Here is a 25,403-nt window from a genome sequence, read left to right on the forward strand (position 1 = left end):
TCAGCACTCAGCCCCAGGACATCAGACAAGGTTATCTGCTCTTTTTCTTGTTATTATTTTGAGAAATGGTGGTATGGAGTGCTGAGGTGGGAGCCCCAGAAATGTAGCTTCCCTATCCAGCCTCTGAAACAGGATAACAAAGGAAAGAAAGTGCTGAGTTTTCCTCATTTCTTGGGGGAAAGCATCACTATATTCTTTGTTTAGTCCCAGGTAAGTATGTAAATGTTATGCTTGTAGTTGTTTAAAAGAACAGATAATGTTACCCAACTCCAGCAAAATTTCTAGATTTTTTTAAGCCTGTAATCACCCTGTCCAGCATTCTACTTACAAGGTGCTTTTCTGTCTCTGCAGGCTTTGGCCTACTACACATCAATGGGACAGTTCCCATTTCCTCTAGCACCAGCAATGCCTGCAGATCGAGCATTGGAACCACCCTGAGGAAGCGGGTCAACAGGCCCTCCTTGCCCAGCATCCCCGTTATCAGCCAGGACAGTGGCTTCCTGCGCCATTCCTCAGGTGAGCCGGCTCTTCCCTCCCACAAAGAACACAAACTGCTCCTTCCCCAAACACGTATGGGAGCTCAGGTCCAGATCCTGTCCTGTCCGGGACCAAGAGCAAGCCCACTTTGGAGCTACTCTGGCTTGATGATACTGGGGCAGTTGGTCCTTACAGATCCACTGGAAAGTTTAACTGAATAAAGGAATGGTAAAGCCTTAAGCTCGTACTAATAGTCCAAAATATAACACTGGTTCTGGGTCAGGACAGTGTTTTAAATGGGGAGGTAGCTGTAACTGTAGGGCTGAGCTCTGATGCAGTCTGGCAGGGTGTGCTCACTGGGCAGCACTGTGATCAAGTAGCCACTCACTCTTGTGGCCCTCTGTCTGTGCTTCTGCCAGGATCTCCAGCTAGCTTTTCTGCTGTTGCAGCAAGAGTTGCCACTGCATGGAAATTAGCACATTGGTGCAATTGTGTTATTTCACCTAAAAATGCTTAAAATGCAATAAATATACAACAGATGGTGAATACATGGAGATTGTCCCTTCCACATTGTGGGTAGCCTACGTAGTATTATGATTGTGAGTTAAGAAAAAGGGAGCTAGGAATGAAATTTCAAATGGCATCTTCTAGTGGTGATACTCATTAATTTTCAGAATTGATCAGAATGAGCCTGACATGACTGTCCATTCATATTGAATGTATATATGCATATTTATGTATTCATATAGTAACATTGCTAATATCAGTAAGATCCAAATTTAGGCCCATTTGAGCATTTTTGTAAAAAGTGCTGCTGATTTTACAGTTCTTCCATCCTCCATATTTTGTAGAACATACAAGGTAATTTAAAAACTTTATAAAGTCTATATCAGTTCATCTAGACTCTGTGCAATATTTATACTCAATACTTCCAGACAATTCAGGTGTTTTCATCTAGACTTTACGAAATGAGCTTTTGAGTGAAAGATAGGAAAATTATGAAATAGTTTTCATAGCAAATGCATTTGTCATTAAGATTTTCTTATACCTTGTATATTTATCATCAAGAGAGTGTGTTTGCCAACAATTTGCATCTATATTTACATATTTTTATTCTCAATTCACATTTGGAAGGCTTTTTGTCATGAGTATCTTGACTGGAAATTGCATTTTTTCCATAAGAGAAAGCTTAGGCATTGCACAGTTTGCAAACAAGTACATTTGATGACAAATAAATTTCACCTCAGCATCTTTGAAATACAGCCAGTGGGTACCGCTGAAACAGAAAATATTCATAACAAACCCCATAAACTGCTACATTCCCAAAAGTATGTTAAACTGTATATACGCTCAGCTGTCAGCTGTCTAGAATACTTGAAATAAATGGAACCTGAGGCACTGCCAGATTTAGAGAGTAAGGTACTGAGAGATACCACAGGTCCCTGGTTGTTGCTCCTTAGGGATTTGCCTGAGCAAAATCCTACAGGAACTTACCCTTAGAGTGGCAAGTCCTGCTGGGTGATGCTGGCTCCCAGAGAGAGTGAGACCCACAGCATTATAATCTGTGAGCTGGCTGTGGTAGCTGTAAGGATTTGGGAGCTGGCTGCTTGTGTGCAAATTTCAGGTTGACAGAAGGAGCTAGAGTCCAGCGTGGTGGAAGCAATGAGCCAGACAGCAGAGAAGTCTCTGAAGGCAACGCCAGCTTGCCCTCCTATATTATCTTAGCTGGGAGCTTGGTTTGCAGTCTGCACTGTGGTGCCGTGCCTTGCCCAAGAGTATGTACCAAGAGTATGTGTCTGACCCTCTCCCTACAGCAAACTCACTGCCAGCCATTGCTCTGGGCTCCCTGGAGTGGGGAGAGGAGTCTGAGTGTGGAGACGCCTGGGAAAGCAGACCCTTTTCTCACCCGGAGCAGGGGCTGCTCGATGCGCTCGCATGGCTCAGCAGCAATGACTGGTAAGAAACCTCTCTCTTCACTCCCTTTCTCCCTCTCAGTTCAAAGGTAAGTTAGAAACAGTTTCTTCTAGCATCTCTGAGCCTAGGCAGCCCAGATGTCCTAAGAGAACTCATGAAACCACTACAAAGCAATGATGGTGCAGTAATACAGTGTCATCCTCTTATTTGACCTGTCCTGTAGCAGTGCCACAGCCACAACAGGTCCATGTTGTCTTCTAGCTTTGCCTTCTGCTCCATGTAGCTGCAAATGAAAGCTTAGGGGAAGAGAGGTTGCTGAACAAGATAATTTGCCTGCTGAAGGCAGAAGCAGTCTTGAGCTTAGAGATTTGGGGGCCTCAGGACACTGACTGAGGTGAGACTGCACAAGGAGTTATCTCTGGTCTTGCTGCTGGCAGTAGCAGATGGGGCCTTCCTTTGACCCAGCAGTGCCTATGGGGAGTTCCTATTTCTGCAAAACAGACTGAGAAGTGGTGCAGAGTTGCTTGGCCCCTCATTTCTCCTGAGGTGCTCATGGCAGAAGAAAAGGAAAAAGAAATCTTTAGGAATCTTGCACTTTTAGAAATAAACTTTCCCCTTTGCTGTTTAATATGGGCCAAACAAGTTTTGTTGATAATTATAATTTATCCTGAAATTAGATGAAGACAGGAGGAGCCTATGAATTTCAGGTGATATCGGGCATCTTTCTGATTTGTGGGTCCATGTACACTCACCAGGTCTCTGTTCACACCAGGATGACCATGAATAATCTTTTCAATTTTTAAAGCAACCTCCTTGCACAGCTACTTTGCTTTGCCTCCCTCCCCCGTCTCTGCCACATCGCACAGGTGCTCTGTAAGGTGCAGAGAGAGGCTGCAGGTGTGGGGAGAGCAGGTTACACTCAGAGACTTCTGTGAGGATGGGTTTCCCATCCTGCCCTACAGCCCTCTGTGCCTCCTGGGAGAAGGCTGTTGTAGTGAACCAGTGAACACATCGTGTGCCTTCACCAGCTCAGGTCCTTCACAAAGTTATGACAGATTTTTTTAAATAAAATGTTGCTGCTTTGGGTGTTATTTTAAGCAGAGATTTTCTGGGAAATCCATCGTTTTTGCTGTTCTTGCCCAGCTGTGGAATCTTTTAGGATGTACTGCTTTTTTTAATGCCTTTTTTTTTTTTTTTTTTTTTTCTCCTGACTGCATTGCAGGGTACAAACTCAATTATGGAGTGGCAGTGCAGATTCTCACTCCTGAAGTGCCCTCTGTGGATGGCAGGGGGAGGAATGCCCTCAGTAGCTGCCAGATGGGACTGCATTGCAGGGCCAGGGTCCAGGGAGGGTGCAAGAAACAGAAACGTGTCACAGCCTCCAGGTTTCTAGGAAGCAGTGGCACAGGGACTTTGTGTGCCAGGGCTTTCAGGGATGCTGTCTCATTTAATAGCCAGAAGTTAACCCATCCACTCTGAAACCATCTATATGCCTTTTGGATTTATGTATACCTTTCACCACCACAGCATCCAGTGGCAGCAAGTTCCATGATTTAATTTAGTGCTGTGTGAGAAAAATCTCCCTTTGTTTGAACTGACACCCTGGTAATTTCAGGGAGTGCTGCCTTCTTCTTGGGTGGTGAGAAAAATCAATCAATTTTGGTAATTGCCTTTCAGGCAGCTGAAGGGGAAAGGACTCTTCAGCATCAGACGCCTGGCTATCTGCCACTCAGAAATCCTTCTTGGTAGACTTCATGATGTTACCTTGGCAGTTACCAAAGAGGTAGGAGCGTTGTTTTTAACTGTGTCCCACATACGTTGTGCATGGGGCATAGAGTAGATATGTACTTGCTCATTTACATGTGTGCTCGGTGTCTGTCTTCATTACTATTTTTAGATGTCATTCCTCTAATAACTATGTCACCTATCTGTGTGATCTGTCTGTATATATAGCTACATCTGCTGGTATGTAGGGTATCTGTGTCTCTCATCTTTGAGCTAGGTGTCATTATAATGCAGTATACAAATGCAGAAAGTGAGGATCTCATCAGGTGATTTGCCACAAACCAAATCTCTGCCCAAGTTGTAATTAAATGCTGCAGCCTTTGCCTCTCAGCTTCCTCCTACTTCCTCTTTTTCAGCATCTTAGTGATTGACTACAGGTATTTATTTTCCTGTGTTGCCTGATGATCTCTTCTTCTCCCTTTCTGTGTGCTTTTTGGTGATTTGCCCTTTCCATTGATCCATTGCCTCCATGTGCTGGTTGAATTTTCCATTGCAGCCACTGGGTGCTTGGAGCATCCCAGCTGTGTGTCTGCTGGGCTGTTGAACACAGGTTTACTGTCTCATCATCAAGTTAACAAAAAAGCCCTAACCTAAGCTCCTTGGAAATATTTGTGACAGAATTTCCAACTCAGCATTTGTTTGTGGCCTTGTGCTCTGTACTTTTGTACATGACTGCCAAATATATTACAATTTCCTTTGCTTGCACAATACAGTAAGACTTAGCTCCTTTCCATTAAAGTCCTTGTCTTCTAGCTAGTACCTAATGAGGTTCAAGGCCTGAACGTCCCTTGTGTTGGACTCTTCAAAGTTGTCTGTTTACATATGCAAGACTTGGATTCTCCCAGTCTGTGATCGGAGTTACGAAAAGACCTTTTTCAGCTTAACTCATCTGATGGTGACATTACTTTTATATTTCTGAGGAAATTCCCTCCTTTTTGCTGCATACACTCATGTGCAGAGCCATTATTCAGCTTTCATTTCACTCCAGTCTCTAGTCCCAGATTTTTGCTTTCACAAGCACTTCAAGCCCTCATATTGTTCCCTTTTATTAGCAAGCACAACCAAGTCTGGCAGAAAAAAACACTGGGCTGGCCTCCAAAGTAGCTTTTGAATGAATCACCTGACTCCTCAGATGTTCCTTTCTTCCCCTTGTAGGAGAGCTCTTTTAAAGCAGGGGTCACTCCAGAGCAGCACTGAAAGCTAGAAAAAACTAATGAAAGCAGCTGTAATTGCATGTGATCCTTCAGGATCCTTGAGTGCCTCAAGTCCAATGGCTAGGGTTCTGCGTAGACAGAGCAGACGGACTCAAGTTCCTGTTATGAATTAGTTGACTGTAGACACGAACCTATATTCTCCATTTCCTGGGTGGGCATTTAAATGGCTGGTGTTACATATTTGGACAGGAGGAAAGTGCCACTTTTCCTCTATCTTGTCTTTATCAATTATGCTTTTGTAGTTTAAAATCAGCTCTTACATTATTTATTTATTTCCTTTCAGTAAAAGGGCTTGAAATAAAAGCAGTGTACATTGTGGGCAAAGTAGCATGGCCCTGTTTCACACAGAATAAAGTGTGAAGCATAGAATAAACATATTTCTTAGGACTGCAGTCTCATTGAATTTGGATTGTCAGTGGGCCTAAACCACAGAAGATTTTGGTATTAGATGTTTTTCTGTGCTTGTGATTTTCTGCTCTTATGTTCCACCTGGACACAGGAAAAAAAAAAAAAAAAAATCATAGTGTTTCCTGGAACTTCTGTCCAGAGAAATTGATTTTCTTTACAAGATTATTCTAATATTTCCCCCCATGTCTTCCCTAGGTGAACAACCTCCGTTCAAAGGTGTCTCGCTTTGCAATCAGCACTCTTGGAGAGCTTTTCAGGGTCATGAAGAAACACATGGACCAGGAGGTGGAGGAGGTCGCTCGAGCTTTGCTCCAGAAGACAGGGGACTCCAGCGAGTTCATTCAGAAAGCAGCTGATCGATCCCTTGGTATCATGGTGGCGAGCGTGACTCCTGCACGAGCAATGACTGCTCTCCTGGCTAGCGGGGTCAAGTATGTGGTTGTTGTCTTAGTGATATCCCTCACCTTAAATTGTGCGGTAGAGGAAAGAGATGGCATACAGACAGAGAATGGGAAGAGGGAAAGGCTCTTTCTGTTGTCTTCTGTGAAGTCAGTGATTTTAATGTCTGATCATCCTCATTCCTTTCCTCATGTCATCTGCTTCTGCCATGCTATAGCCTACTTGTTCTCACAGTCTGTCAACACTGTCTAGATGTGGTGAATGAAGGGGAAGCAAAAGTCCCTGCAGAGATTGGCAGTACAGTCTTGTGGCTTTGCGGGGAAAGGGACAATGGAAATTGCAGCAGTGAGTGCCCTTTGATATTTCACAATGCTAACCACAGAGGCGCTGGGAAAAAACATGCATCATCATTATGCCATTAACTTGAGAGACAGGGATGCTAATTGCTGGGACTAGGAGCACGCATGGGAGGATGGGCTGGGTGCGGCACAACCTGCTCAACAAGTGCAGCTCCTTCTGAGAGGAGCTTGTTTGACCATTGCGTCCTCAGAACTACACTTTCTATTTGAACTGATGCCACATGTTGGCTTTGAGATGGTGAGTCACTCCACAGGCGCCTTCACAGGCAGACTCCCATGAGATATCTGAAGCAGATGCTGCCTTAAAATATTAGTGCTGTCTCTGATAGTTTTGAATAGGCACGCACTAGAAAAGACAACCTGGATAAAATGGCTACCACCCTTTCCTTAGCCTTTCAAAAAGTGAGGAAACGTACCTGTTGCCAAGCCTCAAAGAACAGTCTGCATTGCTGCATATTCTTCAGATTCATGCTCCAAAGAGGTTTTCTTGTTGTTTCAAGGGTCTGCAGATTTGGAGATAAAAGGGTGGAATAAACCCCAGTCCTACTGCAGCACTGTCTGTGATGGGAGCCCTCTGATAAGTCAACATGGATTGTCTTTCATTTTCCTCTTTCTCAGGGTCAGTAATTTCAGGAAATAAATTTATTATCAGATAGTCCTGGGAGACTGAATTCCTTCCTCCTCCCTGCACATGGTTCCTCTCTTTATCTGAGGGTAGTATCGTCTCCTGTTGGTAAAAATTGCAGCAAGGACTCATGCCTGCTTTCCCCAGCAATGACAGAGACCATGCTGTGACCAATGCCTATATTTCTGTCCTTCCCTTTCCCTCTGCCAAATGTTTGCTCTCGTTTCCAGTCACCGCAATGTCCTGGTGCGGAAGTCTGCAGCTGAACACCTACTGACCGTGATGGAGCAAATTGGAGCTGAGAAGCTCCTGTCAGGCACACGTGACAGTACTGAGCTGCTGGTTCACACGCTGGTGAAGCTTGCTCAGGACTGCAATCAGGATACAAGGTGAGGATCTTAATTTTACCTCCTAAAAACTGAAAGCTGTATGATGTCTGGCCATGATAAAACAACAAAAGAGTGGAAGGTAAAATAAACATCAAGAAAGTTACTTCCTTGTGTGGATAATGGTGTTTAGGGAAACAACTGTATTGGGTAACATGAGGTTGTCCAGCAAGAAGGATCACTGCCAAATTCCTGTGACTTGAATAATTCTTTATTCAGATTAGCTGAGCTCAGATTAATCAGTCAAACGACTTTGTTTGGTCCTGTGTGCTCAACGAAAAGCTGAAGCATTGTCCACTGTTCATTACATGAGGATACCAAGTGTTTTTTTCTGGTAAGGTTATGACTCTCCTAGAAAAATTCCATTTCTCTTCAAGCAACATGTTCAGTCTTTCTAAATCCCTTCTGCAGATCTAGTTGCTTACGATATTCACATTTTTTCCTTTCTATCTGTTGTATAATATTGTTGTCTGTGGCTGAACAAATTACTGATTTCTTCTTGAAGATAGCTGTAGTTTCGCAGCAGATTATACAACTGGTAACATCAACAATACAAACAAAAAAACTCCCTTACTTTGACTATGGCTCTAAATTCCAATTAATAGGTGGCAAGAACACACAAGTAACTAACAGTATACCTGTACTATAGAATAGTAGATAGTAAATGCAAGTTGATTTGTCCTAGCTTGTCTGCCAGTAAAAGGAAGGTAAATTTTTGTACAGTGGTAGCAAGACATTGCAAATTAATCATGGCAGCAAAGCAGATGAACTCCAATCATCCCAAAGGATCCTTTGATCCCGCAGAAACCATTCCACAATTTCACTGTGAAATTGTAGTTTCCTGTTGCTCTGTGTCCTCCAGTGCTTCTTGTGTTCAGCTGGCAGCATTGCACAGTGGTGCCAAGGAGAGGTAAATATCTCTCTTTGCTGAATGGATAACACCTTCTTATGAAAGTACTGCATGTGAGAATTCAAAATCTCAGCATATTCTATTAATCCTTTTATTTGTTTATGCACAAAATGAGGGAGAAGATGACTTTTATTCTGTAGCAAAAACAGTTATTCATTTCTCTCTTCCCTATATTAGGTTTTATGGACGGAAAATGCTGAATATATTGATGAGTCATCCAAAATTTGATGGGTATTTGAAACAGTTTCTCCCCTCACGCGACTTGCGAGATGTTATGGCAACAATTAAGCAGAAAGTAAGCGCTTGGCAGGAGAGATGTCTCCTTTATGCATGTACTGATGTTGCTAATGTGAGATTTAAAATATTCAGTCTTTCTTTATCTCATTTTTCTTCTGTTGCATCGTTTTGCTCCTGGAAACGAACTGCTGATTCTTAGCATGTTTATCAGCAGACAGTGAGGGAATTAGTATTGTTAGAAATAAAGTGGGTATATGCTGATGTCAACAATGAACAGGAAAGGGAAATAGGAGCAAATGATTTTACCCCCATACATAAAAACACTCTCCACCCCAAATACTCTGTTACCCACGGCCCCCAAAATGCAACAGATGAAAGAAGTAATTGTGCCAAGAAATTTCCCAAATGTACAAAATATACACAAAGCTATCATAATCAGTGGCTATATTATCTGTATTCTAGGAATACTGCCCTGATGTCATGCTCTCTGCAACTACCTGAAAGGAAGCTGTGGGGAGCTGGGGGTTGCCCTCTTCTCTTCTCACAGATGACTCGTGATAGGACTAGAGGGAATGGCCTCAAGTTGTGCCAGGGGAGGTTCAGGTTGGAAATGGAGACATTTCTTCCCAGAAAGAGCAGTCAGGCATTGGGACGGGTTGCCCAGGGAGGTGGTGGAGTCACCGTCCCTGGGGGTGTTCAAGGCGAGACTGGACATGGTGCTTAGGGACAAGGTTTAGTGGGTGACATTGGTGGTAGGGTAATGGTTGGACCAGATGATCTTGAAGGTTTTTTTCTAATATTTTTGTTTTATTTTTTCTTAATGATTCTATTCTATTCAAAGAAGCTCCATGAATTCAGCAGCCAGTGGAAAATCATCCCCATTTTTTTTTAATATCTTCTCCACTTTCATTCTAGAATGGAATGCATCTTTCTGCGTGAGTGGAGATAGTGATTGTGAACCAAATCAACTCCCAACATAATGGGCAGAGAGTCCAAAAGTTTTTTGCTATTCTCTTTGATAAGCCTTGTTCCCTATCAGTTTGTATTATTCCCATTTGTGCTTATGTCTAGGGATTTTATAAGATTTTATACTGCTACCCATCATGGTAACACCTACAACCTGCATTAGGTTAGTGATAACAAAACCTTCAGTAGATATCTCTGAATTTCTGGTCCGTCTCTCTCTCTAAGTTACGAAATGTGTTCCTAAGCCTATTTTTGTAGCTGTGATCCTACTTATAATCTGTGTTTTAAACAAACGCTTTCCTATTTTATAAATTAATGTCTATTTGTTTTTTACTATATGTATTTAGGGGATAGAAGACCGTGTATCTGAACTTCCATCTGCCAAGGGCCGCAGGGAGTCTAGGAGCAGCGGTTTGATGGTGTCTCAGGAAAATTTGCCTTCTGATGAAGGGTACTGAACACGTCTGTTTTATTCGTCATAGCATGTGGCAAGCTTTTTGTGTCTCTTCCTCAGTAAAATCTTTCTGGTGGAGCTGAACTGTGCAAGAGATTGTTATCACCAAAAGATTTTACCTTGTTTTTATTTTCCAGTTCAAGGTCCGGCTCTGATGTCCTCATCTTACCCCGTCAGACAGTCCGGCACACATCACTTCGCACTGTGGAAGAGATTGAACAACTCAAGGAGCTTAACAAGCTCCTGACAGCCAAAGAGTTTCAGGCACGAATGGAGGGAATAGTACTCCTCCTAGATCACTGCAAAAACAACCCCCAGCTCATCTCAGCTAACATTGTCCAGGTATATAGGACATGTCAATTGCTTTTTTCCCTTCAGTTTCCTTCCCAAGCCTGTCACAGTAAAGTTAATTTCATGTGTCTTGGCACTACATGCTGGTCATTCAGGACAAGCTGGTCCCTTCTCACCAAAAATAATTTAATTCAACTCCAGGTTTCAAGGCAAGTAATTTTAGTCCAGATGTATTTTTCTGTCTTTTGCCTGTTGGTGCTGTTCATGAGTTGATGATGGAATTTATTGTTGCTGTAGCTTCTTCTGTCTCTATTCCTGTATTAGGGAGAAAGAAAGGAAATCCAGCCACCGAAAACCTGGCAATTACTCTTCAGAAGAAAAATGGTTTGGGATGGGGGAGAGAAGTATCAGGCTGGGTAGATTTAAAAAATAAAAAATAAAGGATTCTCTGTACACTTTATCTTGTCATGTGAAGGCACAACTCAGCCTATTTACTTCCTTTCTCACCCCTTTCTTGATTGGGAAGTCCTGTTTTCACTCTTGGGCTTCTATTTTCTCAAAGAGAAGGAAAATGTCTGGAGACATGGCTTCCTTTTCCTCTTAGCATCTGCTTTTTTCCCCTTTTCCAGAAAATGGTACCTGATAAAGTGATTGAAATTACTTTAATGAGAATCAGCATGGCATGTTAAACTTGAGAAGTCTACCTTAGAGAGATGGTTAGCTAGAGAGATGGTCTGGATCCTGAAGAGTTCATTAGAGCCCTTCTATCCTCCAGACCAATGTTCTGAGACAGCTAGATAAAACAAACCTTGGATCTCATCCAGACTCAGTTTCAGCAAGATAAAATCTACCCTCAGTCCTTGGGACAACACTATAGAAAAATGAGAATCATAAATAGCTGTTTTCATACCTGTATGTCAAAGATTTTTTTTTTTTTTTTTCCCCATTATTAAGGTGATTTAAAAATTTAATGATAGGTAAAGAGAAACTCCACATAAACTCTCCCATCCTCATCACAGCCTTGTAATAAAATATGAAAATGTTTTAAACCAACATGGTTGCGCAAATACTACAGTGAGTAACCCAAAGGAAAACAGTGAATTTGTGCTAGTAAACACTGGCTTGACAGAAAGGATTACATTTGTCTTTTATTTGGTTGGGAACTTGTTTCAGCATCCCTTATAGAAACATAGACATTTATGTTTGTTTTCTTAACAGATTTTTGATGTTTTTGTCCTGAGACTTCAGGATTCCAACAAGAAAGTGAATCAGCAGGCACTGGAGGCTCTGGCTTCAATAACACCCATCCTCAGAGACACCTTACACCCAGTGCTGATCTCTCTGGTAGCAGCAGTCACTGACAACCTGAACTCAAAGCACACAGGGATATACACTGCAGCTGTGAAGGTGCTGGAAGCGTCCATTGCTCACCTAGGTAAAGCTGAACTTGGATTTAGACTCAAAGTGTGGACTCCCCATCTCAGAGCCAAGTGAACGCTCAGTCTGTTGATAGTTGTTGTTGTCTGTGGAAAGATTCAGCTGCTGTAAGATGTTTATGAAGTCCTGTCTGAATTCTTTCTATCCCAATCTATTGTGTCTTGTGATGTGCAGCTGAATGGATTCTGCTTATCATCTGGGTTTTATGATTACTAATTCAGCAGAGAGGACGTTATAGGCATTATTCTAAACTCCTGCCAGAAGAGTATGAGGGAAGCAACTGGCATGTCATATCAGTTTTCTCCCTTCCTCCCAAGAAACTGCATGTGTTTTCTTCTTATTGAATTGGAGTTTTAAGATGTTAATTCCAGTAAGTTTATGTCCACTAAAACAAGGTGACAGTAATGTGTTTTTTTTTCTTTGATGCATGCTGTGAGAAGGGTGGTGGAAGCTCTTTGCCCTTGCTGGGCTTTGTTCCATACTCTGACAGTGATGACTCTCAAGAAAATGTATCTGGACTTTGCTGACCTAAAGCTTTGAGCTCACTCATTCATTTTGTAGTTTTTAGGTAGTAGTTTAGCCATACACAGCTCAAATGAAAATGTTCCTTTGAAAGTGAAGACCAAGACCTTGATAAGATTATGTTATGAAAAGTCACAGGGGAGATAGATGAAGGTGGAAAGGCTTGCTGGATAGTCAGAAAGACACTGACTAGCATGTATTTCTTAAAAGTATGTGGAGACACTGCCCTGATGTGGTGATTCCCCACTTCCCCTCACCTGCCACAGGTTTCAATTTGCCTTAATTTGTAGACAGTAACCTACAAATAAGAGAATCAGAAAAGCAGAAAGGATGAAAGTGAAGTACAGGAGGTCTCCACTAATGTTTTTCTCAGCTAAGTTTTGTGTTTGATATTAATAATTTACAACAGTGAGCACAAGGATGGAGAACTGGCTGGCACTCTTAAGTTAAGGAGGGGCTGTTAGGGTTGGTTGCAGCCAGGGGACACAGTTAAAAACCAGCCTTAAGTCTGTAGAAAATATTCTCTGTGACTTTTAGCTTATTCTTATGTCCTTTGTTTTAGGCAGCTGGATCCCCTGGAGGATCCCTCTGCAAGAATCTGGTGGAGAAGTGTCAACATTGGCTGTTTTTGTTCTTGCACACATTTCCACCAGGGAAGGAGACCAAGACTGATCTGTGTAGTTTGCTGGGGGTGTTTATGGATTTATATCTTTTCAGTCTAGTGTTTAAAATTCAGTAAGATTCAGACCTGAATCCAAATCCAGACCTGAATTTGCCTCTTGATCTTCTGGTGTAGATTTAGAAGCACATTGACAATACCTGTGCTACCGCTGTCATTGTTGCACCTGTGACTGGAGGTTTCCAGTTCCTGGGGGCTCCTCATGTGCTATTTACTGCGTCTCTGACTTCTATTGAAATGTGAGATGAGAGATGGTGTGTGTGTCTTTGTGCATGCAAGAAGTTTGGTTTTGGAAAGACGGATGCCATCACTAAAAGTGTTCATAGAAGTGTTTTTGTTTTGTTTTGTTTTGACTGATTAAACTCTACTGCAGAAGAGCAGTTTCCAGGTAAAGTGCTTGGCTTCCAGGGTTGATGCCAAGTTTGCAGATCACTCATATCATCTATGCTCTATATCAAAGGACCTAAATTCCTGCCAGCTGTAACTGGTAAGCTGGGTAACAAGAAACTGCCATGGTGCAGTCCTTATGCACCCATTTTCAGACAAGCCTGAACATGTACCAGCATTTCCCCAAATTCTTGGAAGTCTTTGTATCTGTGCTCCTTGTCTGCTTTGGTACAGAAGGAGCTGAACAATAAATTCTGGTGTACAATTTAGCTAGAATTCAAGGACAAAGGGACTTTTGGAGGTTGTTTGGGTCTGGTTTGACTTCCCAAATTAATTGCTTTGCTGTTGATGTGATACTGGTGCATCAGAACTTCTGCAGAACAGCTTCCTGGAAGATTTTACATTATGGGCACTAGCCAGTCCTGTCTACTTTCTACCTTTGTACTTTGTCTTCTTTTTTTTTTATTTATTTTTTATTTTTTTTAAAGGGAATTTATGGTTTGCCAAGTTCATTTCTTTAGAACAAATAGGTATAAATCCAGGCGTAAATGATGGCTTGTTCCAAATGTTGTTCTGCATGGGGCAAGATTGCTATAGCCAATAATTACATGGCCAAGGTCTGCTGTAAATTACTTTGCCACACGGATTTATGCCAGCTGTGAAAATGCAGCACTGGGTGAATATGCCTGAAAAATTTACTGTTGAAGAGGCAGGCTTTAAAGGGGAACTAACAAATTTCTCCACATAAGCCTCTTTGTGAACCCAGTGAATGTGCTGACCTGTTACCTTCCCATGCTCTAAATATGCGGTTGCAGGGAGAAGGGTGCAAGACCTGTCCTGCTCTTGGTCCTATTGTGGTGCTTGGGAGAGGGCTGGGGAAGAGTCACAGAATCCTCCTAACAGGATGTGGCAACCATTTCCCTTCAGGGTTTTGTATGGAGCTTTCTGTCATCTTTCCCCCCTCACCAATACTGAGATATGACCTTAAATTTTCAGCACTGGCATATGTCAGAACAGAAGGAAAACACATCTATCTCTTATCAGAAAGACTTTGCACAGAGACATGTTCAGACAAATAATGTGGGGTATATTTATTTATTTTTGGATCTGCTCTTTTTTTTTTTTTTTTTTTTTTTTTTTTTTTTTTTTTTCACAAATTCAAACAGGCAACTGAATCATGAATATTTCAGAATTCAAGGCTTAGGGCTTTATTGTTGGAATGAAGGCTCTACTGGCAAAATACCTGAGCTAAACCTTTCCTCATGCTTTAGAATTGTTTGCCTTTACAGTTTCAAACCCCCCAACAACAGAACTCTCTAAAGGCTACTGCTTCTAGCTTAGAGTCAGTAAGTGCAATGTCTTGCCCCCATTGCTCCACTGAGTTTCCTAGCTGTGAGCCCTGCTATTCCGCTGAGACTCTGTGTCAATGTGCTGCAAATTCTGAGTTTTAGATGAGATTTCCTCATTTGTCACCTTTAATGATCCATGTAGAGATGAAAGCTGGTTATAAGGTTGCTTGATCACTCAATGTAAAACCAAACACAAACAAATAAAAACACAAAGGAAACAAGTAGTAATCCCATTCAGCCAACAAACACCACTCTTTTCCTACTCCCTAAACCAAAAATCCTATCCATAAACTAAATTCTTTCCAAATAAAACCTAAATCATTCATCTAGCTTAGCCCTGAGATCAAGTTGGACATTCCCAACAATTTGTTACACACAGCAGCAATTCGTTAGCTGTGACCCTGGACCCTGTCCTCACTGGAGGGAGCCACCTTATAGATGGGGGCAAATCAAGTCTTATCACTTATGGCACCAGGACATAGATCTTGCTCTGCTCCTACATCCATCCTAATCTGTCATCTGTCATGAAAGAAAAATCCTTTCGATGGCCACTGCCTTGCACCAGGGTGTGGAGTAAGGCCTGAGTAGCTCCCAGAGTGACCAGCCCTCCAGAAAAGGGAAGGGAAATCTCTCCCATAAGCATTAATGTAGCAAAAAGGGGAACACAGTGAAGGTGAGAGCACAAAGCAGATTCTTCTTTTGCTTGTATTGCAAATGCTGGATCTGTCCTGTGGCCAACAGGTTTAGCTAATGTCTAGTACTGAGAATTAAAGCTGAGTCAATAAGAAAGGAACTGCCTGCTGCCTTTTTTTCTCTAACAGCTATTAAAAGCTGTTCTGTCTTTTGGTCTTTTGAGGCAACTAAAGTAATGCTTGGGTAAATTTGTTATTGACTGGAGCTTTAGTGTTTCAAAATGCTCAGGGCATTTGAAACCCTTAAATTGAAAGGTGAATAGTGACTATACATTTAATTTCCCTATAAAAAATAAATAATTCCTCCTCATCTACCCAAAACCCAAGTGTTTCCATGAAAATCTGTGTAAATACCAATATTATCAATTAATTAACATTTCGTACTGCTTCAAAATCTCCAGATCTCGGAGTGTTTTTTTCTTATTTATTTATTTATTTATTTATTTATTTATTTATTTATTTTTCTTCTTTTTAAAGCAGCAGCAGTAAGGTAACTCTCTGAAGAGGAACAGCAAGTGTGAAACAACATCTGCCAATATGGCAGGATTGTGAGGCAAAAAGCTAAGTGTCTGTTTAGAAAGGTGAATGAGAAGATTGTAATTACCAAAGCAGAAAATTAATTAGAATAACAGGATCAATTCCTCACTTCATGCTTGCAAAAAGATCATTAGGGACTTCCCTTTTATATCTCATATAAAAAGGAGCTCTTAATAGCACAGTGCTACTCAAAACCACTTTGGGACTTGGTTCTGTAATAGTTCACAAAGAAGTTGTCTGTCTGCTTTGTTGGTGCCACTCCTGGAGACACCATGAGGTACTGTAGCACATCCCATGAGCATCTGTCTCATGAGAAGCGTTGCTCAGCTTATCAAAGTGGTAAGACTACAGGATTGCAGACCAGTCTGGGCAACATTTTATAAATTAAAATAAGAACCCAAATCAACAACAGCCAGCATAGGAAAAACTTACATGTTTTAAAACTTACAAGTTTTTAAAACTTACAACAGTCAAGTATTGGGAAATCTTAGTTTTTCAGTCTCTGTGCCAAGTTCTGATTTCAGGGATGTTACAAGAACCCCTGAGAGGACATGGTGTTAGTGATGAGCAGGTAATTCTCTGTCATACAAGTAACTTGGAGTCTTGTCCATAGGTCCCCCCATGCAACTTACAGATTTAACGCCAGTTTATCTGTAAAGAGTGAATGGATGTGTGGACCTTTGAGCCTTCTCACCCTTTTTCTTCAAGGTTCATCTCTGCAAAACTCCATCATGGAAAACTTACGCCCTGCTTACATGTGATTTAAAATTTGAGGGCCCTCATGAGAAATATGTAACACAGCTCCTTGTACAGCAGTTAACTTTGTATTTACAGTTGTGAAATGAAATCTTTTCTCTTTGAATTTTAAATCCTCCCAAGTAAGCTCTAATGAAAGTGGAAATGCAAAAACACAGAAGCTAGTAGAAATTTATTTTACTTTACAGAATGCCATTGCCTCTGCCTTTTTTTTTTTTTTTTCCTTGTAACCTCTAATAGTAAGCAGAAATAAATGTTTTTCTTCCAGATAACACATTACTGCTGCAAGTGCTTGCCCACCGAGTGCGTTTCCTCAGCGGTCGAGCTATGCAGGATGTCACAGAACATCTGTCAGGTATTGGCTGCTTCAGTCAATCTCCAGGTTAAAATCAAGCAGTCTTTCACAGAAAATGGCAAATACTTAGAGGAAATTCCTCTGAATATATGGTGCAGTAGCTCATCAATCACTAGAAGATTCTGGGCTTCTCCCTCTTGCAAAATACACATAAAAGTTGTATTTGGCAGGATTTTACCTGCATGCTTGTCAAGGCATGCAAGTCGTAAAATTGGGACTCCAGTGCTTATCTCTCACTGCAGCATCTCAGGATCCACCTCCAGGAAAGAAAGGAGCTAAAAATACCCTGGCCAGTTCCTCTTATTGAAGGACAGTGCAGTAAAGGTCAAGGAAGTCTCTAAGAGGTCCCTTTCCTGAACTGAATGACCATCCTATAGAAAAAATTATGGTAACTGGTATTTCTGATGATCAGTTTGTTTTGTCAGCATGGGATCCTTATGTTACTGTTGGAAACTTTTGTGGCTGAATCCTGCAGAGACTGGGAATTGCAGTGCAGGTGAAAACTCCAGACAAAATATTACAGGCAAGGACAATGTGCAAGGCAGGATTTGAGAACAGAGGGGCAGAAGTGGGGTATTGATCCCAACCCACCATGGCTCCCTGCCTGTGTTACGGATATAACGTGACACTGACCATTTCAGAATGTATAAACAGTTTATTTCTATATCAGTGGTGTCCTACACACTAAAAATGCAACTGATAATTGATTTATAATAGTAGCTTGCTATGAATGGCAATAGCCAAGGAATGGAAAAAAAAATTCAATCTCTACAAATACTAGAGAAAACTATTTATAGCCTTGCTTTAATTAGGGCTAAAGCCACTGTGAATTATAGCAGCATCTTTTAATCCAAGGTTTAATACACTTTGCTGTTTCATTATGAATCTCAAAAGGACATGTTTAGCCATAGCAAATTAAAAAGGGCCTTTAAAGATAGTTTGAATAAAGTAAATCTCCATAATAATATAATTTAATTTTACAGTTATTTTGATCTCTTTTTCAAATAAAGCATTTGAACATTAATTTGGACTATTTTGGAGAGAGCAGATGTTCTGTCTGGGACTTTGTGGGAACAGACATTCTCGTCTGAAGCTCCACAGTGACTGCTGTGTTTAATAGCACTTAAACTCAAATGAACTTCCATTTTAAACCAGGTGTAATAACCCTGTTCTGCTTACCAGAACTGTTCTTAGGTACTTTCAGCATCTGTTTAAGTGTTGATGACTAATGAGCAGCACAGAGAAAATGGTGGTCCTTCCCCTGCAGAATAATAAATGGTTACTGTATAATGTTTCCACTGAACAGAAAATAAGAGCTGTGTCTCCAGACCATTTCAAATTTTGATCTCTCAGCAAAATCTGCCATGCAAGGAGCCTGTTGGTAGTAAATTTTTGTTTGTATTTACTATAGTTCAGTTCATAAAATGGGCTGAGAACAGATTTCACAGAGAGTAAGAGGGAATGCTTGTTTTTTGGTTCAGTTTCAGCCTCCTATGAAACAGTTTCTGTCTCTATTTTCCTCTTTCAGGGAACACTGTGTAGATAAATGTCATTAAAGTTGTCAGATGCTCAAATGCCATGGCAGTGGGGTATAGATTATTACCTTAGACATCTTGAAGCTGGAAATAGCTGTTCATTAGAGGCCACCAAGTATGAGGGAAAAAGCTCAAATCAGAGCATTCTCCCAGAGATATCAGTTACTCACTGATGTTTCTAATAAGACTGTCAAGCATCACACATTTTTGTGGTCTGGAGTTCTGAAATGTGGTGTATTACTGCCATTTGCTGTGTGCCACTGAGCAAAAGGGAACTGCTAGATTAGACTTGTGGCATTTTTCATCAAAGATCACAAAAAAAGTAATCATCCTTTTTATTAGAAATTTTTCAATTATTTCTCTAAGCTGCATTTCAAAATCTTTTACAGCTTCTGTATATAACTTCTTAAAGGAAATAATAAGAGATTCGACATTTTTTGTCATTTGTAACACACAAGTAATTAGTTAAACAATTTGCAAAATGTGTATGATGCACTTTACTAAGTCTATCTTGGACACAAAGCCATTGATTTGGAGAAATTAAGGTCCTCAGAGGTCAATTATTTTGTTCAGTGTATGATCAGCCACTGCTGCCTGTTTCTGGATCATTGTGGCTATTTGTGCTTGCTGGCATTAACTGGGAAAGCCTTCAAAGAACCAAAAATAAAGGTAGGAACTTGTTTGCATTAAGGTGTTAAGAAACTTGTCTCTCTTGCCTGGCAGTACTCGTGGCATCTGTTTATCCCCGGAAAGCCCACGTGGTTGAGCGCTACGCCTTGCCCGTGCTCTGGTACTTCCTGAGCAACATGATCGGGAATGGGGTCCTGCCTGGCCGGAGCAGCAACATCAGGGCTGCAGTCACCAAGCTTGCCAAAAGCCTCTACCAAGAGATGGGCTCCAGCCTCAAGGAGCACGCTGCTGGCCAGCCTCAGCACGTGGTGAAAAACCTCTGGCATGTTTTGGACCTGGATGTCCAGTGAAGAAGTCTTGGTGCACTCCATGCAGGTGGCAGTAAGGCACTGTATGGGGCACATGGAAAAGAGGGTGGAACCCCTGGCATAGGTTTTGTTCTGGTTTTGAAGCACCAGATTTACTCTACCGAGTTTATAGCTACAGATGTACATAGTATATTTTGATGTAAGTTTTTTATTTTTTAAAAGGAAGTATTCTTCAAAAGTTTTATTTTCTTCCCCATGAAGCTTATATAGGTATGAAAAAATAAAACCCACGTGTAAATGCAATTTGTAACTGTAAAAAAGAAAATAATATATTTATATAAATACTTGGAATGTAAGAGATGTGCATATATGTATATTTACTTATAAAGTAAGACATGTGCTTTGAAAACATGTGGTATGCAGGATTAGATGTCTTGCTGCTGGTGCAGTGGCAGCTATGAGAGATGTCCAGGCTCAGACCTCCGGTGCTAGGACAAGTACTGAAGATACCTGAGATTTCTCTCTGAAATCTTTCTAGGTTTGCTGAAATTTCCCTCCTATTTTAGGGAACACCTCTTATCTGTAGTCCTCTTTGCTTCCCGATGCAATGGGCTGATATGGAGAGGTGACAAGTGCTGTCTGAGTGCCTCCAAACACTTTGGGACACCCCTTGGGGAGGTGCAGGAGAAGGGTCATGAAGGGGGGCTGTGCCCCCTTGTAGGGGGTGGCAGGTGACACACAGAGGTCCTGGGGCAGCAAGTGGGCTGAGGGCATCCTACAGAGGTTGGAGAGAGGTAAGCTGTGAGTGGGCACCGTGAAACAAATAAAGGCAAGTTTTTCTTTTTTAATATATACATTATCTCAATGTCTAAAACGACAAAATAAAATCTGTCTTTCAAGAAATTAAAGTTTGCCTCATACATATACAAGGTATGAAGCATAACGGGGCAATGGAAGTTTACAAGAGCCTTGGCAGGCTCTTGACAGTTACAAGGACCTTGCCTGAGGTTGGGAAGCCAAAGAATACTGCAGGGAGATCTGTCCATCCCAAAAGTCTTGGGCCTTTACATTTATTTGCTGCACCTGTTTAGTATGTCTAAAGCTATATGGGACTCCAGCTTGCTCTAGATGATGATGTTGCATTGGGTCAGCTCTTACAGAAACACTTTTTCTTTTCAGTACAGTACTGAAGTGGTGAAATTATTTAATTGACTCTTTTAGGGTGTTTCTTTCACCGTTGTTTTTGTTTGTTTTGTTTTTAACTCCTAACTTTTGGTAGCAGGGAGTGGTCAGGAACTCATTTCTGAAGAGACATGGCATATGACTTAGCCTACGAACCTGGCTCTGAAACCCAGGTGTATCTGGAGATCCTGCAGAGCCTGGTGGAAGCCACAGTTCTTGGATATATGCCAGAGTATTTTGGAGTTTGGTTTTCCTTGAATTTTTTTCTGATGGTTCACCAGAGACAGGAATGGCATGATAGTGTGCAGGACTTCTGCAGGTGTGTTAGGGTTCTGCAGAGTACAAGTATGCACCAAAGTGCTAAAAGTGAATGATGCATGTTAGAAGGTGGCTGAGTTTAAAAAGCAGATCTTGAACTGTGTCACTTCATTAAGCACCTGAAGTTGGCTACTGTCAGGTCTATTTTAAAAGTTTTTTTTTTTTAGCAGGTGGTATCTCTACAGGGCTTCCTGTTTTTGCTTTCTCTACCTTTCTCTACCTCCAAAGTTGCTCTTGCAGTTTCCCTCTGCACATTTCTCCCTCTGGAGCCCTTTAAATGCTGCTCTACACATGCTTTTTTAACTGAGCTGAATAAAAGATGTTTATTTTTACTTCATCTGTGCTTGGGCTCTTGGGGATGTGAGGAGGAGTTTCTGCACTTGGGAGAAAAAGGCTTTTACACACCTCAGAAGAAGCCTCCCAGAGCCTGCTTTTTATGTGTTTTACCTGTAGGTCTTGCAAAGTATGTTTAAGAAGTAACCCATGTAACTTGTTTCTTAACTCTCTGTTGGCCTTGAGTTTTGCTTTCATGCATGCTGTTCCCCACAGTTGATGAGAATAAAGCATTGCCTACTGGTACCTATTTTCTGTCTAAGTGTGTTTGTTGGTTTGTTTGTTTTGTTTTGTTTTTTAACTCTCCAGCTGAGACAGTTTCCCCATGACATGGCCACTCCCACCACAGAGAAATCAGATTTAGCTGACCAAGTGACAGCCTGCAGTGAGAACAGAGGAGCAGGGGTTAATTGGTACAGGTTAAGTCAGCTCAGGTGAGTTCGTCTACCATATGCTTCCACAGGTGCACATATGGTAAGTTATTATGAACCTATTAAGGTTTTTGGAAGGTAGGAACAAAACTTAGGGCAGTGTTAGACCTTCTTCTAGAACTAGTAAAAAAATAAATATACATTTTAAACTTATTATTTTGTTCCTGAAATCTCATCAGAAAGGAGACTGCAAGCTGCACTTAACAGGACCAGTTTAATTCATTTGAATGTTGTATTTAATGTGCAGTGCAGCGGCTATTCCAGGTAGATTAGTACAGCAAATATATGTACAGCAGTTTTGTACATTGGCTTACTCTACCATACTACCTGGCAGAGCCCCAAGAAAGATCCTGGCTGTCACAGATAGTCTCCTGCTTGCTGAAGGTAAGAGCTATTGTCATTAAGGGAAGGTGGGAGTGAAAGGGTAATGTGACTCCTACGATGAAGGACTGAAGAAAGCTTATGTTCCCATACATGGTGGGTAGATTGTGCTTTTGCAGAGATGCTGCTGTATCATGGAGTGTAACTAAGGTGATTCTGGCAGAATTTGCCCTTGCAAAGGTTAAAGGTGGGCTTGGGAGCCAGCTGCTGAGTCCTTCTATCGAGTAGAGGGAGAGGGACTGCACTGAGGTGGCTATTTTCATCCTTGTTAAATAGTGATGGTGGGAATAAAAGCACTGGCATTGCTAACAAATCCCCGCCAGCTGACACTGAATTCTGATACCGTAATAAAGCCTTTGATATAAGCAGAGGGGAGAAAACTATCTAGTTAAAATTAGAGTTGACCTGAACCTTTAAGCCTCTACTCTGCCTTGGTATCTGTAGCTGGAAAAAAAAAAAAGTATTGAGCCAGTGAACTGCCCCTGTGTATCCTTAAAAGCTCCCAACTAGTTTTCAAATGCAATTGGCTGTGGTAAAAGAGCTTGTAAAATTTCTGTACTAAGAGCTGTACTCCAGATGAATGAAGGCTGTCCTTCTCACAGTTGTTTAGCACATTTCACCTTTGCTGCATTTGTGAACGGGAAGTAAAACTCTATTTTGGAGGCTGCCGTGAAGGCTGCAGGACGTGCAGGTTTGTCATTATCTGCTGCTTTCCAGGACATCTCTGCTGAGCAGCTGTGCTCAGGTGACTGCAGCCATGCCCAGGCTCTCAGGGCATGTTACTTGTGATTTGACTGCTGCTGCTTTAGCTTCATGTACAGGAGTATGCACTCTTACGCACTCGTGTCTGTATGTGTTACTTTGCACGTTTCTTCTCTTCTGTGTCTGCTGTTAGTGTATGCAATATAGGCTGTAAAGCTGCTTAGAGCTGATGTACTTTTGTCAGTGTGAATACTTGAATGGTAGGCATGTTTCAGCACAAGAAGGAAAATTGGCTGTACTAACAAGATGACTTCCATATGGATATAATTGTGCCAATATTAAGATCTCTTTCTTTGGCTGCTGTCTTGTTCTGGCAGCTCTTTATTTTCAGCATCACTCAGGGCAAACAAAACAAGAGATTCTTCTGTTTTCTCAGGAGACAGCTGCCTTCCAGCTAAATCACCCCACTTGTTCTGTTAAGTGCCCTTCCAGGCTGGACCTCTTGCAGGTTGCCCTTGCAGCTGTAGGATCTCATTGTGCAATCTGGCAACTGCTGGCAGGTACTGTTGTTTCGTTCCCTATTGATCCTGCAATTAATAATTCCTTTAAAAATAATGGTGACAGTGTGCCCGTACCAGGGTTTAGATTAGTACACATTTCACATACAGGAAGATTTTCTTTTTCAGACTCGTATTTTTTCCTTACTGCAATTTCTATAAGGAGAAAACTTGACCCACCATATTCTCTTCTTGCTGGTCCTCTCTTTCCTCTTTTGCCAGGACTTCTTTGTGTCACCTGCTGCTGCTATTTAGTGTTCCAATGGCATCACTTTTTAATATGTTTGGGACATGGTGTATGTGGAGAAAGTCCTGTATAGAATAAATTTTTCTAACTGTATGTAATCTGTACTCACAGAAGGTTTGAACAAAGAAAAATTGGCCCAAATTCCAAAGCTTTGTACATTTGCAATTTGAGTTATTTCTGGCACATAGCTGTCTTCTATCTTGTTTTATAATTAGGAAAATGAATCATCTTTTAGAAGGAAAAGATGCAGTGCTTTTCAAAAGGCATATATATGCATATTTACCTGGAACGGCAGTCAAATAGTGTTGTTTGTGACTTGCTTGCAGGAGGATGAGTTGACCATGAGGCCAACAAAGGTGAGAAGGGTCACTCAAATTTATCATAGAATAGTTTGGGTTGGAAAGGACCTTCAAAGATCATCTATTTCCAACCTCCTGCCATAGGCAGGGATGCCACCTGCTAGAACAGGATGCCCAGGGCCTTGTCCATCCTGGTCTTGAACAACTCTCATTGCTGATCTCCATCTGGACATTGAGTCATTGACCTCATCTCCCTTGAGGCGGCTATCCAGCCAATTCCTTGTGCAGTGAACGGATCCATCTCTCTCCAATTTGGAGACAAAGATGTTGTGTGGGACTGGATCAAAGGCCTTACAGAACTCACTCCATCATAGAAGGCTAATAGGTCAGGCACAATTTGGCTAATAGGTCAGGCACAATTTGCCTTTGCTGACGCAGTGTTGTCACCTCCCTGTCTTCCCTATGCCTTAACGTGGTTTCCAGGAGGATGTTCCATGATGTTCCCAGGCACAGTTGAGGGTTGACCAGTCTGTAGTTCCAGAGGTCCTTGTTTCTACCCCTTATAAAAATGTCTGTGCTGTTTCTCTTTCTCCAGTCAATGGGGACTTCATTTGCCATGAGCTATATTTATACCTAAGCCAGAGCAACCGTTCAGCAGAGAGCTATGTGATAACTTATTGCCATGGGCCAGTGCTGCACAGTGTAACAAATTCCTCTGTGGCTGGAACAAGCACTTCTGGATTCAGCTCAAACTCTTGGTGGGCCATGCAATTATTGATGGCGCTGCCTTTTAAAAAATATTTAAATTTCATTTCATAATCATTTGAATCTTTTAAACTTACATATTAATTTGTAGCTGCCATTATTCCTCTGCCTGAGGGAAAAATACTTTACAGGCTAATGTAAACCCTAACATTTTGACAGCAATTTCTGCACGGTTGCCAGTTTCTGATGTTACAGAAGAAAATATATGTGTGATGTGTTAATTAGGCTTTCTGAAGGACAAAATCTCTTTTATGTGTCCGTGTGTATTAGCTCAGCCATGGATCTAATCCTGGTCTCTGCGTAAAGTCCAGGAAGGTTAGCATATTTCAGGAAAAAACCAAATCACCCCTTCAGTCTGTGAGCACATAGGGTCGCTATTACCATCACAGTGAATCCGCCCTTTCAGGGTTTTTCATTGAAGACAAAATTATGGAAATGACTTCCTTGTTTAATTCCCCTTCCAATATTCTTTCAGAACTTTTTAACACATGATAGAAAAGACAGTACAACTTAATACCCAGCTGGTGTCTCCACTCTTTGAAGGGTAGCATTTTTTTCTCTTTTTAAATTAATCCC

The 25,403-nt window shown here is 41.5% G+C and overlaps 1 protein-coding gene across 1 annotated transcript in view; it reads left to right on the forward strand.

Moving 5' to 3' along the window:
- TOGARAM2 (TOG array regulator of axonemal microtubules 2) overlaps positions 1-19,654 on the forward strand; it is a 31,625-nt gene extending 11,971 nt beyond the window's left edge. Inside the window, exons 9-19 of the mRNA XM_032185429.1 lie at positions 352-516; positions 2,292-2,433; positions 4,069-4,174; positions 5,994-6,229; positions 7,412-7,570; positions 8,655-8,772; positions 10,028-10,131; positions 10,278-10,476; positions 11,644-11,860; positions 17,053-17,139; positions 19,398-19,654. Of these exons, the coding sequence (XP_032041320.1) occupies positions 352-516; positions 2,292-2,433; positions 4,069-4,174; positions 5,994-6,229; positions 7,412-7,570; positions 8,655-8,772; positions 10,028-10,131; positions 10,278-10,476; positions 11,644-11,860; positions 17,053-17,139; positions 19,398-19,654 (1,790 nt within the window). The remainder of the gene's footprint in view (positions 1-351; positions 517-2,291; positions 2,434-4,068; positions 4,175-5,993; positions 6,230-7,411; positions 7,571-8,654; positions 8,773-10,027; positions 10,132-10,277; positions 10,477-11,643; positions 11,861-17,052; positions 17,140-19,397) is intronic.
- Positions 19,655-25,403: the final 5,749 nt, after the last annotated feature.

This window comes from Aythya fuligula, chromosome 3 (assembly GCF_009819795.1).
Source record: "Aythya fuligula isolate bAytFul2 chromosome 3, bAytFul2.pri, whole genome shotgun sequence".
NCBI lineage: Eukaryota > Metazoa > Chordata > Aves > Anseriformes > Anatidae > Aythya > Aythya fuligula.